Source organism: Lepisosteus platostomus, chromosome 3 (assembly GCF_059453375.1).
Source record: "Lepisosteus platostomus isolate fLepPlt1 chromosome 3, fLepPlt1.hap1, whole genome shotgun sequence".
Taxonomy (NCBI): domain Eukaryota; kingdom Metazoa; phylum Chordata; class Actinopteri; order Semionotiformes; family Lepisosteidae; genus Lepisosteus; species Lepisosteus platostomus.
In genome coordinates this window covers 33,914,437-33,929,466 of record NC_142613.1, presented here as the reverse complement: position 1 = coordinate 33,929,466, position 15,030 = coordinate 33,914,437, and the positions used below count along the sequence as shown (strand labels likewise).

General features: G+C 36.0%; 1 protein-coding gene across 2 annotated transcripts in view; it reads left to right on the top strand.

The window, feature by feature from the left end:
- Positions 1–17: 17 nt before the first annotated feature.
- The window catches only part of esr1 (estrogen receptor 1), a 46,627-nt gene continuing 31,614 nt past the window's right edge, over positions 18–15,030 (top strand). Inside the window, exons 1-2 of one of the 2 annotated variants that reach the window (XM_088625384.1) lie at positions 18–1,472; positions 11,797–12,243. In XM_088625384.1, the coding sequence (XP_088481510.1) occupies positions 11,912–12,243 (332 nt within the window). In that variant the 5' untranslated portion in view covers positions 18–1,472; positions 11,797–11,911. Of the gene's footprint in view, positions 1,473–11,525; positions 12,244–15,030 lie in introns of those variants that run through there. The other variant, XM_088625383.1, reaches the window with a different exon arrangement.

Below are 15,030 nucleotides of genomic sequence, written 5' to 3'. Positions count from 1 at the left end.
GATAGCGGGCAGGCAAACATATAGATGCATAAGGACATGAACTTTGTGGGAGCTCAATCATAAAAATTAATACATTACAAAATGCACTAACAGAGTGCCATACCTTATGATTGTTTGTGTACTGTAATAAGCTGACTTTTGTATTGTTCAGTTCATAGAGAAATATAGTATGCATTTTTTATTGAAATAGCACACATTCAAAACAACAAAAGCACGAGCAATCGTAGATTTTATTAATACATTAGGAATAATATTTATAATAATAATAGTTTTTAATTGTTCTAAAGGGTATATAATATATTTACATTCTGTACTGTTTTGAGTATCCTTATTCACCCCTTATTCTCCGGCAGCTGCTCACCTATTTGAGATAGCACTAAAAACAAGATGACTCATCAGTCCTTTAAACAAGCTCACAAACATGCGTCACATTAATAGGTTTTACATCACAAACATTAAACCTTCCTTTATAAACATCATGAAAGTCTAAAATAAAAATTCATACTGTATATGACCATCACATATTTTTTACTGATGTTCATTAACAAGCCTGAAGCAATTCCAAACGGTAATTATATTTTTCAAAGTAACAGCTGAGACATACACATCTCATAAGAGATACAAAACTGACAACAAAAGATCTGCTTAAGTTTTCCAATGAACAAAGGGTTTTGATCAAAATCTTTACAGTTTGTGATGTGGTTTGAATTTGTCAGGAAGTACAGTTGTGCTTCACTTCCAAAATGACAGGAAGGTGCTTCCATTTATAAATTAAAACTGCCCTCTCAAATGCAAGGTTTTGCAAAACTATTGAATCATATTTAATTATTTGGGGATTCTAACATGTAAAAAAGGGTGTTGTTATTATCTGCAGTTTGAAAATAAAATATAATAACAGTAGAAAATACAGTAACTCTGGTACTGGGATTAGATTATTTTTAAGCAAACGATTTGAAGGTAATTAGCAATAGCAAATCTCTTCACTCCACAAAAAAAGGTTTCTTACCTTATTAATTCTGTAGTACTTGAATGTCTTCATTACATGGCACTCGGGAAATGGGAAGGAATTCGAGTGGAAAATATTCTTCTTCAAACAGTGTTGAATGGCCTAAATTACAGGACACGAGGAAAACTGTTATTCTGTTGTTCAACAGTGAAATGTAGAGAGTGAAAATGCGCCAAATTCAACTCAATGAATTGCGCAAACTGGCAGCCAGTTCTCTCATTGACCTCCTGATTTATTTACAGTGTTACTATGACATGCTCTGAGATGGTGTTTTGCTGATTTTGTTGACTTTCAGAGAGACTTCTATTTATTTATGTTTACCATTGTCCACTTATAGATTTTGTGGATTGAATATTTTTTTAAGGACAGTAATGTGCAGTCTGAGTACAAGCACTGGGAAGATTTAAGATCGGAAGACTTCCAGCAGACAACTTCATGTTTTGAAGAACGCTAAAATCTCACCAAGGTATGGTTGCCCTTTATGATTGAATTGAGCCTGAAAGTTAGCTTTGGGACTTAGTGAGAAAGTGAGGGTATTGTGAGGGGATTATGTGTTATATCATGCAAACCAGTTCTAAGATTTCTTTATGCCAAAATGTATTCAAATGAAATGTAATTATTTACATTACATTATTAATTATGATGTAACCACCAGAGAAATCATTTATTATTTACTTTTGTTAAATTGATAATATCAAGTATGGGTGCAGCGTGAATCATAGTGAATCATAGTATAGTAATCCAATGTAAAGGTAATTTGCAGCTAATTTATTTATATAGATATTTAATTTTAGGTATGGTGATTTAGCAAAATGTTTAAAGAATTTCTCTCACCAGGGACTTTTAGAATTTTTTAAATAATTTTGTTCCTGAGTCAAACCTGGTCAAACCTACATTATTTCTTGTATCAAACCTTTTGTACTTTCACTGCACATTCCAATGTGCTTATATTCTCCGCACAAGAAAAAGTTTATTGATAACATTAGTTCCTGATTCAAATAAAAATCAATCACTGAAACCACATGTATAATATTTTGGTAGTTAGAATATTCTTCTTTCTCTTTCAACTGGTTAATTTTCTTTTTTGTTTTTGACTTCATAACAATGTTGTCATTTACAACTAAGAAATGTCAGTGTCGTGTTAAACAATCATAGCTTATTTAATTAAACATATTTTAAACTGCACTTTCCAGGTTAATTTGATGGCAATTATTATTATGGGATGTAATTAATTAGATTCTAATGTGTGTGCTAAAGGATTTTTCAAACTAAGATTTGAATGTTGTTGAATTTTAAATTATGTACCCATATACATATTTTAGAAAATATATTTTAAAGGCTACAATAACCTAAGCATTTTAATTCACTAGCTACATTACTTCACAGAAAAAAAGTGCAGCACACATTTCTTTAAAAAGGAACATCTTATTCTAAGATTAATTTGGAAAACAATAATGTCTTTTGTAATGTTTAAGTAATAACAGCCTTTGTGCAGTATCTCAAAATTAAAATAATTTGTTCAATATAATGCTGAAGCATGGGCATTTATTTATTTATCCATTTATTTATCAGTTTTACAAAGACTTTCTTTTATAACTATATTTCCAGGTTTTCTATTTAGAATTTCAAAGAAATGTAGGAATAAATTATTGGTAACAGGTTTGACCACCAATGACTATTTAAGTGGTTTAATTCAACCCCACCTTGCTAATCCACCTTAAAATAGAGAAAATAGAGAATCACAATATTCTGTGGAAACTATACACATACTCTCTGCATTTGCTACTGTATAAAATATATATAATCAAATCAAAATCAAATCAAAGTTTATTTATCAAATGCACAACAATACGGCGTGCAGCAGTAGTTGCTGGCAATGAAATGTATTTTTCTGCTCGCTCACACAAATTACAAGAATCACAAAAATCACAAAAATTCACAAAAACACAAAAATCACAAAATTGAGGTTACATTTTTGAAATTTAATAAAAATTCAATGTGAGTAGAGCTGCTATGTGTCCATGGTGTATGCAATATATACATGTAGTGCAGTTATGCTGAATATAGTGAGAATTGTGTGTCCATGTAGCCATTACAGGTGATTTGCTAAGGAGCTACAGGTTGGCTATTTAGCAGTCTTATTGCCTGGAGGTAGAAGCTGTTCCATAGTCTGTTGGACTTGGACCGAATGCTTTGGTACCGTTTACCGGACGGTAGGAGGGAAAACAGTTTGTGACTGGGATGACTGGGGTCCTTGAGAATGGACTTGGCCTTCTTCAGACATCTAGCTGAGTAGATCTCCTGGATGCTTGGTAGATCACAGCTGGTGATAAGCTGTGCTGACTTCACCAACCTTTGCAATACTTTGCGATCCCGTGCGGAGCAGCTCCCATACCAGGCAGTGATGCAACCAGTCAGGATGATCTCAATAGTGCACCTGTAGAAGTTGGCCTGGATAAGTGATGGCATGCCGAATTTCTTTAGCCTGCGGAGAAAGAACAGGCGCCGCCGTGCTGTCTTGACCACGGTGTTGGTGTGGTGGGTCCAGGTTAAATCCTCTGAGATGTTAACTCCCAGGAACTTAAAGCTGCTGACCCTCTCCACTGCAGTCCCATTGATGTGAATAGGTGTGTGGTCTCCACCCTGATGTTTCCTAATAACAGCACTGTAAATATATGGTGGCTCCACTATGGTTACTGCTTTGTGTTTGTGTACTTCCCCACATCCTGTCACCCAAGGATTCACAGTCAGGTAACACAAAGCTGAGAAGTATGCGGGTGGGGGAATGCGTCACATTCAGCAGTCAAGCAACACCAAGGCATCTTTTGTCCAGCAGAGTGTAAGGCCTCTACAGCGGGCCTCGTTTAAGAGCTGCTGTTCACAAACTAAAAGAAAAATTGGAGGAACTGGTTTACATCAGAGAGTAAACTCTTAAGAAGCTGCCACTGGCACCTCTCAAGTGTTTTGCAGCCTAGCCATAGAATAACCAAACACAAGTATATGTGCTGTCACCCACGGCCTGGTTGGTAGGCTCTTACATTGAACTCTGGGTAATTCCATAGAAACCTCGGCATGTTCAAGCCCTGGAGGAGACTGATTTCATTAGATATGTCAATGTTTGGGTAGCAGTTTTTGGCATCCCTGGAAATTGATGACCAGAGGCCCTGCTACTTTGAAAGTTGTTGAGGTGTGGAAGAAGCTACATAGCCATACTGCTGAAGCTGATACTGTGGCTTCAACAGACTGAGAGTTTTGGATTAATTAGATACTAAGTAAAAAACGAAAGTGTTAAATGTGTTATTGGATCAGAGCTTAATCCACACCCCCAGGCATATGTATGCCCATCAATACTAAATACAATTGCTTTCATGGAAGTGCCAAAGCCTTAATCATCTTATACACAATCATGAGCTGCAATACAGCATGTTACATGCATCAACAATTTACTCCAAGCATCCATTAGTGTTTTCTCCTATTATAACAACATGCCATTAACTCTGGATCATGAACCAACACAAACTCATTGAATGCTTGTTATGCCCTCTGTTGACAACAATTAATCATTTAATTCTGATCATTTTATACATATTCTGTAAGGACACTTTTAAAAACAAAACTGCAGCACTTTCGGTGTAGTACTCAACATCATATGAATGATACAATTTGTATGAAGTATTTATGGTATTTCCAGATAACATTTTGTCTTCAAAAACATAGACACAAAAGGGAGCACATTTATGATATATTTTTGTATATAACTGTCATGTTGATAAAGTAAATATTATACAATACATTTTTGCAAGGAGAATTTAACTGATAAAGGTTAGAATATTTTTGGGATGAATACTTGGGTACTCTTATTACAAAACACCAGAAGACCAAAGATGCAAAGGACAAATCACATTTATATAAAATACATCTACATATTTTTCATGAAGTTTATAACAAAGGTTGATCAATCAGTCTCAGGTGTCAGTAATTCCTAATCAATAATGATGTCACTTTCTCACTTTAACATTATAAATACTATCCTTTATCCCCTTCGCTCCCTCACATACATCATATTGCAGACCACCCCCACCTCTGCAGCTGCCCCTTGGTCACTCCTCACTCTGCATGGGGGTCCCGGCCTCCTCGTCCTCTGGGCAGGAGGAGAAGGTCAGCCCAGAGCCAAGCTAGTTAAGTCAGGTTCACTGTGACTAAACCACTCAATAAGCCTTTCAACTGGCTTAATTCCTGGATTCCTGCGTTATTTCCCATGAAATATATTTGGGATGATTTTATGTGACAAGATTTCTGAGAGCCAATTCAATTGCTTGGTCCGTTCTGAGACTTCCTCTGTACAATAACTAAGTTTATGTCATAACTGAATTGTACATATATACAGCGCCTTGCAAAGCATTCAGACCCATTTGAAAAGACAATAGAAAATTGTTGCTGGATTACAAATGATACTTACACATATTTTTCCAATCAGTATTTTTATTGCAAATTCCATTGCAATAAAAACAGAATTCGTTATTTGTCAGCACTGTATATAATAATTTCAAGCGCCAGGCTTTAGCTTTATTAATTAAGTTCATTTGCACTTATCACTACAATCTCAGCTTTTATAAGTATTTGCATCATTTCTACTTTTGTATGTTTTAGGGCCAGATGGTGTCATTGTCAACTGGTTTTCTTATTCCTGTACTATTTCTGCAGCTTCAATGTCCGTTTTAGTATTTATCAGACAGTGTAGAACGATGTGTATTTACAGACAATTGCAAAGTCTTCATAATATTTATCATTGCAAGTCTCCAGTGCAGAGAAAACCCTAACTTGGCCTTGCTGCTTTTTTATTTTTTCACTGATTTTTGTCCATTATCTTGGCAGACACAATTGTTTTATCTTGGTTATTAAAGTACAGAAATTAAAACACTCAAATCTTTTTTTTTATTTTTAATATCTTTAGCTACATAGTCTAAGGTGTGCCATGTATTGTATTTGGTATGCCCCAGAGACATTATGAAAATTGTATTTATTAACCAAGGTAGGAGCAAAGTTCCCTTCACATGAAATACCAGGCGGCAGAGTGATGGGTCAGGTCAAATGAATTTTAAAAAAAGAGATAAAAATGTGCCTTGCTTTCAAACTAATCTTAAAATGACTTTCAGTTACAAAGACTTTCAACTGTCAGTTATGGTTACTGTTTTTAAACTGTACACATAGTTTCTTGAATAAAGTTTGATCTGAAAGTCTGAGTCAACACAGACAGCAGTGAACCTAGATCCTTTTTGCCTGTGTCCCTGCCATTAGTCAGTCTATGTGAAGAGTTGCCTTCCTCTGAAACACAGGACAGCTGGGCTCTGAGCCAGGTCACATGGTGTGTAAAGATGAGGAAATAAATCAACATCAATTTTCTGTCTCTGTTCTTATTGTAGAAAGCTACAATTAACATAAATTAAAATGTTTTATTCAGTCGTTCGTGATTTCAATCTCAAATCTTTAGATAAAAGTGAAAGGGTTGTTTTGAAGTCTGGAGTTTAAAAAAACTCTTCAAAACAAGTTTTTTTGTGTGGTCATTTAAGTTTTTTTTAAGGTTTCTCAAGCTAATTATTTGAAAAATCATTCTAAGAGGATAAAGGATGATCATGGGGTTAAAGTAATTAAAAAGGATTATTAAAGTGTTTTTCTATATGTACTGTATATAGGTATAATAGATATAATAGATACATAAAGCATTCAATTCTGACAAAAAATCAGCGGTCAACAACGTTTGCTAGTCCAAATGAATTACTATTTATATTTTCTTTTCACACATTGTAACACTAAAATATAAACAGTTTTATATCATAATTATAAAGTTCATGGAATACCTACTCCCTGTATAACCAAGGTGACATCTTAAAAAAGTTCTAGTTTCATGTAAAATACTTTGTTTGAAAAGAAACTTATGAATTATAGCTGCAACACATTTGCAAAGATATTAACAGGAAAATGACAACACAAAATAATAGCATGTAGTACATTGAAATGTTATTGAAGAGTCATGATACAGGCCAATTCATTATACTGTTTAACATTTGTGTTCAACAGGGATGATAAACTGGAAGTCTACTGTGAAAGTCATAGGTTAGGAGCATGCATGGTCACCACTGGAAACAGTACGAGTTGTACTTCATGAGGTTGCAAATGCTAGCCCATTCCTCTCATTGAGCATGGATAATTGTGTTCCATTTAAGTGCCACTCTAGTTTGTTTGGTAGTTAGCAAATTGAACCAAGGATCTCAAGTCATTTCTTGATAAAAACCAGGGTATTGACTTCAACCACATGGCTGGGTAGCTTGTTCCCTAAACCCACAACCGTTTGGGTAAGAAAATGCTACCTCTTTTCAATTATAAAAGTAATCTCACACAGTTTCCATTTTCCATTTGAGTCCTCTGGTTTACATTTCTCTGTTTTTATGAAGAACTCTTCTGGGATGAATTTGCCAATACATCTCAGGATTTTGAATACTGGTATCAGGTCTTCCCATAGTCCTCTCTGTTCAAGACTGAAATGGTTGAGTTCCATCGGTTTATTATTCTTTAAAGCCCAAGAATGAATTTGGTTGCTCTTTTCTCACTTCTAGTGTATTATAAATAATTTTAAGATAACATCCCTTGATTAGATGCAATTAAATTCTATTTTTCCTTTTTTATTTCTTCCTCGAATTGTCTTGAGCATGTCATTTGTCAACATAAACACCTAAGTATTCTTCATATGTTATTTTTTTATTTACAGTTCATCATCATAAACAACCTCATCAGCCAGAAATGGTTGCCAGTCTTTTGATTTATCTATTTTTTAATACTACTATATTTAGTTATATACAAACTTCACTAGTTTGATAACTATAGGAGAATCTACAACAGTGATATAAATAAGGGAGAGTAGCTTTCCTAGTACAGATCCTGTGGTACTCCACTGATTATATTACCCCAGTTTGAGCATTTGTCCCTTGTCTCTGTTTTCTATTAACAAATTCTCAGTTCAACCACACACATTTTCCTCAATGCCTACCACTTGCATTTTGAAAATTATCTTTTGTAAAGAACTTAATCAAAAGCTTTTGAAACTTTAACAAAATGTTTTGTATAATCTGTGTGTTAGTGTGTATCAGTTATTGTTTTTTCTTGTTTAAAGAACTCTAACATGTAAGCTAAGCAAGACCTGCCTTTTCTAAATCCATCTTGATTATCCTTTAAGACCTTGTTCTCATAGAAGTTATCCTCTCGTTTAGTTCTATTAATTGTTTCTATAACCTTACATTTAATAGTAGTCAGACATACTAGTCTATAATTAGTTGGTTCAGTTTTGCCACTCTTTTTATTGAATGGGCACTACATTACCAATTCTCCAGTCTACCATCACTACCTTTCTCTTAAAGGACTTTTGGAAGAAGCTTATAATGGCATAGGGATAACATCTCTTGTTTCCTTGAGTACCGTTGGAGTTATTAATCTTGAGTGCTTAGAGCATTTTTGATGTTAACTCTTCTTAATGAAGAACTTTGTCTTTCTGCTGCCCGAGGAATGTTGACTTCTTCCTCGTTTAGTACATAATTTCCTTTTGATTGCCTAGAAGTTTTCCATTATTTTCTCAGATACATTTTACTTAATCCTTTGGTTTTTGTGCTGGTGTAGTACTGAAAGAACCTTTTACTGAAAATGTTTCTTTCCATCTCTCTCATCAGCTCTTATATCCTTTTATATCTGGGCTTTCAATTCATTTTATTCCTTTTTTAAAGAGATTATCTTGTTTTTTAATCATTTGTGTGTTGGTTTATGATGAAATATACTCTTACAGTATATTTATTCTGTGCTTCAGGTGGAATCTGTTCAAACTGTTACTATCCATTCCATACCCATCCTGTTCTTACATACTAAGATCTGTCTCATTCTTTCATTAATGTCAAATGTTAATTTCCTTTCATTTCCTAAGGCCATTAGGTATGGTTTCCTCACCTCTGTTCACCTCATTCTGTTTGATAACACAAGATCAATATGAATGTTTTCTCTTGTAGGTGCTCCTACAAACTGAGTAATCAAGCAGTCATTAACTAAGTCTATTATTTCAGTTTCTCATATATAGATTTTTCCCATTTACATGGGAAAAGTTGAAGTCTCCCATTAAAACCATCTTGATTTACAAATAAATTCTTAATTTCATTATACAGTGTTGAATTATATTTACCATCTGGATTTTTTATATTTATATATATATATTAATTATATATATATACCATCTGGTCAATAGCATAGTCTTAACACTACCCTGTTAGAATGTTTTTATATGCCTGACACATAGATTTAGAGACCCTAGATTCCTCTTGGTTTAGTTCCTGAACTTGAATCCTCTGTTTGAACAAATTCTTGCCATTTCCAAACAGCACACATAGGCAACTACCAGAGAATCTAAATACCCAAACACTCCTCTGGGTCTGTTTAATCTTCCACCCATTACAATTTGTTTAACATTTCTTATGGTAAAACTTTTCCATTTACAGCAAAATAAAAAAAAAGTAAGAAATAAAAAAACACATACGGAAACTACACTTTTTACAAAAGGTAAAATGAAGTCATACAAATCACATGTACAACACCCCTCTCATGTTTTTCCTGCTGTATGTAATCACTAAGTTTACTTTTATCTCCATCATTTTTGGCAAGCCACGTATCTGCAGTTCCAATTACATCATAATTACCTGTTCGTTTGGTCGCATCTGTCTCATGTATTTTTTTCAACACTGCTTACATTGACTGTATGTTCAAATATTTAATTGCCTTATCCTTTGTTTTGTTTTTCCCTTTTGGTTCTGTAATCTCTCTGATATCTTCCTTGTGACTTTTATTGGCTTCTTACCCATTCTAGCCTCTTTAAAATGTTTATGACTTTCTTTTTTGGTATACGTGCAAGAAATAATTAAAATATGTTCTCTTAAAAAGCAAGCCAAATTAGTTAATTTCTGTGTTTCTGTGTTTACCTTTCTTGCTTTTTCTTGACAGTCAAGGTTAAATCATCTCATCTCCCTACCCATCTCTCACTAATGAGGTGATTAATTGCTTAATTAGGTGTTTATGTAACAGTCAAAGTCGTTCAAAAATATAGCAGTTGGTTATGACTGATAAATTAGTTAAAAATACCAAAAATACTTAAGGGTTGTGGGAGTATGGAACAAGCTACCGAGCTATGTTGCTGATGTCCATCCCCTGACTTCTTTCAAGAAATATCTGGATGAGATCCTTGCATTAATTAATTACTAACTACCAAATGAGGCAAATTGCACCCATTCATTTGTAACCTCTCACTTGTTCTTAATCAATATCTAAAATTTTTACATTGTATTTACAAATATGTGCAATTGAGTGATGTTATTTTTGATACTCAGTATATTTCATAGAATTACCACATTTGTAAATGTATTTTCTAAAACCGAATCTTAACAAGGATGAAACAATTAACAACAAATGCAAAAAGGGAGAGAAAAAGTGCAGAAGAGTTTGCACACAAGAAAGCTAAAAGGGACCTAACTAAAATTGTCTTACCTGCCACATTCAAGACCACGCTAGTGATGTCATGGTTTGCTGGCCGTACTAAAATTAGAGAAGCAAAATTAAAGTTACCTGGGAGTGTCCTGGTAATATTTAAAAATATTAAGTGGGAATTCCTTTTAACAGCAAACTGAAAAAAGATAATTTAGTATTTGTTCAAGAGAGCACCCCTTGGTGCTGATAAAAAATACCTCATTAGCTGTGCTGAACCTACTCTTCATTCACTTGTTAACGAAGGTACCTTCCTCTGAGACTCATGAACCTGAATAACACATGGATTTCAGAGTATATTCTGTACTTTACAACAATTTTTATGTCTTGTTGCTTTACTGTTATTCCTGTGGCGACCATTGATGTCTTACAATTGCAAAGTGAATTTCAGATTTGTAGATTAATATTCTGCCCAGTAAATTGTATTTGTAATCTTTTAAAAATATTTATAAAATCAGAAGCAGTAACCACTTGGACCACCACAGATGTGAAAAGCTGTTACCATGGCGTCATTAGTGCGTGGCAAACTCACTCCTCAGCACCAGGTTAAGCTGAGTAGTGAGTTTTGACTTCCAGGAGTTCGTGTTGAACGTAAACAGTGATTCCTAGACTCACTTGTGGCCTCCAGAAGGAACATAATCACCTTGAATCCCAGGTTGAATCCAGGCCATTTATGCTGCACATATTGTCCTTGTTGTATGATTTAGTAAAATATTAATGTAATACTTACCTCACTAAATTACGTGTGCCTGAAGTGATAATTTAAACCAATGCCAGTGTAATTCAGCCTTGACTGGCCTTATGCCAGTGTCATTGATATGAATCTATGCTGACATGGAGTAAAAAGTTGCATTTAATTTATTTTCTTCTTCTTTTTGTGAAATATCTCACTTCAGGTTTCCTCGCTCACTCCACCTACCAGTTAAAAAGTATAAAAAGGTTTGTGAATGTGTCGGAGGGGTTGGGGTGTAGGGGGAGGAAAATCTTTTCATAGCAACGAGAGCGCTCACACTCACACAGACACACGCTCACTCTCTCTCTCAGACGCACACATATAAGAAAACAAAAATGATCTCTGGCAGGCTCCGGCTGTGCACTCCGCTTTCGTCTTGTAAAGAGTGAGGAGGATCACATTCTTCTGAAAGTGCTAGGTGGGAGCTGGGAGGAAAAGAAAAAAACAAAACAAACCATGCTAATTATCTGTTTGCTCTGATCATGGCTAGGCCGCCTTACACCAAGCCCCCCGGATTAGTTCTGCTGCACAAGATCGAAACGAGAGAGCTGGAAGCATTCAGCAGCTCACCTGTCAAGCTGGCCCCAGAGAGAGCCTTGGGCGAGATGTACCTGGAGGAGAACAGGAACAGCACAGCTGTCAACTACCTGGATGGCACCTATGAGTTCACCACGGCCCCCGCTGCCACCCCCATCTACAACCCCACCACCATGAGCTACCACTCGGCGCCTGTGGACACTCACGGCTCTGCCTCCGATGCCAATCTGCATTCCCTGGGCAGCGTGCCCACGAGCCCCCTGGTGTTTGTACCTTCCAACCCTCGGCTTTCCCCTTTTGTCCATCACCCCCAGCACCACAGCCAGCAATTGCCCTACTACCTGGAGAGTGACCAGGGCAGCTACAGGCTGAGGGAAGCTGCCACCACCCCTCTTTTCAGGTAAGCTGCCTTCAGTTTGTTTTTCAGCTTCCAGATCGCAGCTGCCCCTGTTCTGTATTCTCAGACTGCTCATGCTTTCAAACAACCAGATCCACCCTCAATGGGCGCTCCAGACAACTTTAAATAAAAGTACGATTAGTTCAGTCGAGTCGTGTTTCACGTTCGAGCCGACTCCTGTAATTTGTTCTCTGGCTGTAAGGGTCAATAAAATCAGAAAGGGACTCAAGGGTGTCTGGGAACTAGTGTCAGTATTTGTCATGTAGGAACGTGACGGGTTACAACAGGAGTAATACTCCAGTTCTTCACTGAGATTCGAGAGGATTTTGTTAAGAGCGACAAAAAATTACAGAAGTAGTTTTGAAACAGGCAAGAGAACTAAGAGATAAAAAACAAACATCTAGTTAAAAGCCAAGAATTCAAATTATCAGTGTCTGCAGCAGTCTCAGTTCATAAAGGGAAGAAAAACATATGACCATGAGTTTTTTATTTGTTGTTGCTTTCTAATATAAGTTTTTGAAGATTTATTATTTTAGCCGAATAGTCCCAGATGAGATTTGCTGTGGTCACTGTGAAGGAGTTTCCCACCCATATCATGAAACAGATTTTGAAATACTGGCTCCTTTGACAAATTGTTTTTTTAAGCTTCACACTGATGTCTGTCTCTTTCTTGTGGATTGTTTCATATAATCCAGGGAATTTGTATGATTACATCATTCTAAAGTTCAAGGATTAGTGCAGTGCAATTATACAGCCAGGAAGATAAATCAAGAATAAGTTTTGCTCATGTGCTCTAATTTTCAATGGATATTATCAGAACACTGAACCTCACTCACAATCACGTTTAGATGCAGTAGTGTTTTAGTGTACTCTTTTTATGGATACCTTTATTTTATTGGGTATTAGTGACCTAAAAAGGAAAATATTAAAATTGTTCACTAATTTCCTGAATATAAGACTCAAGAATTATTTGTGGTATTAAATCACTCTGGTAACAGGACTGTAAGGGAACCCAAGGCATGTTCTTTTTCTGAGCTTTTTTGCTTTAAAATAAATAGCACTTTCACATTAAGCATTACTGTAAAGGTTTCATTTTTTCCTAATAAATATGGCGAAAAACAATGTAATCTATAAGATAACTAATTGCATGAACTTCTAACTACATAAAAGCTATAGTTTGCAAAAAACATCACAGCTCATTTTACTTTCAGCAATGCCACTTAAGGTAGCATGTGGTGTGCATCACTTGAATACTTCACAGCTGCTTCAATAGTTTATATAATCAGACATTTAACAAAAGATGTTGGATGCTTTAGCATTATTAGACGTGTACTGATTTTCAGTTCCAATTTGTACAGTATTATGAAACAAGAAAGCGGTCTAGAATCTGAAGAGAGCCTTTCGGTTAGGATTAGGGTTAGGGTCTCTTCAGATTCTAAGGCCTAGTTTTATTAATAATATTAATAATAATAATAATAATTGCTTACACTTATATAGAGCTTTTCTGGACACTCCACTCAAAGCGCTTTACAGGTAATGGGGACTCCCCTCCACCACCACCAATGTGCAGCATCCACCTGGATGATGCGACGGCAGCCATAGTGCACCAGAACGCTCACCACACATCAGGTATCAGTGGGGAGGAGAACAGAGTAATGAAGCCAATTCAGAGATGGGGATTATTAGGGGGCCATGATTGGTAAGGGCCAATGGGAATTTCGCCAGGACGCTGGGTTTACCCCCCTACCCTACATTTTCGAGAAATGCCCTGGGATTTTTAATGACCACAGAGAGTCAGGACCTCAGTTTTGTATCTCATCCGAAGGACGGCGCCTGTTTACAGTATAGTGTCCCCGTCACTATACTGGGGCATTAGGACCCACATGGACCGCAGGGTGAGCGCCCCCTGCTGGCCCCACTAACACTTCTTCCAGCAGCAGCCTTAGTTTTTCCCAGGAGGTCTTCCATCCAGGTACTGACCAGGCTCACACCTGCTTAGCTTCAGTGGGTTGCCAGTTGTGAGTTGCAGAGTGATAAAGTATGTCCTTTTTTTCCCAGAAGGCAAACTGTGGACAAATAGCCACTCTAATTAATTTAACATGGAAAGAAATATTCGCACACAGTTTGCCTGAAAGGAAAAAAAGGACCTGCTTGCCTGGTTTAAAGGCACAGTGGCCTTGGTCACAACACAATTGAACAAAATTGTTCAATACTTCCATACTTGTGGTACAGACATCAGCCTTTTATAATAAAACATTGCCCGACCTATAAGATTTAGCTTTTTTGTGTTTTGTGATCGATGTTATTTTGCACACATCATTTCTTTGTTGAGTGCAGATTTCATTGTAGGAAGGTTACATTGTTATTACCCTTTTTAAAGAAGAGCTATATTATTTTTCTTCACATCCTCACTGCCTGCTCCTAAAGGCACAGTAGCTCTTAAAAGTCTGAAATATCAGATCATATGTATATGTATTTATATGTGTGATGCAGAGTCTTTCGTTTTTTTTTTTGTCATTGACTTTTTGTTTTCTATTAGACCAATCAAAAGACAACCATACAAACAACACCAATGATGTCCCCCCCATTCTTTAATCTCCCTTGACCCCACTAGCCCCTTCTTCAGTCTTGTGTTCCAGAAAGGTTTTATTCACCCATTTCTGACTATAAAACCTACAAAAGGTACAGATATGCTATGCAGTGACTTCAAAAAAAATATGTTGTGTGTAAAGCTCTACTTAAGTTTAATATTGCAGAACTACAATATTATAATGGAACTTTAAATATTTA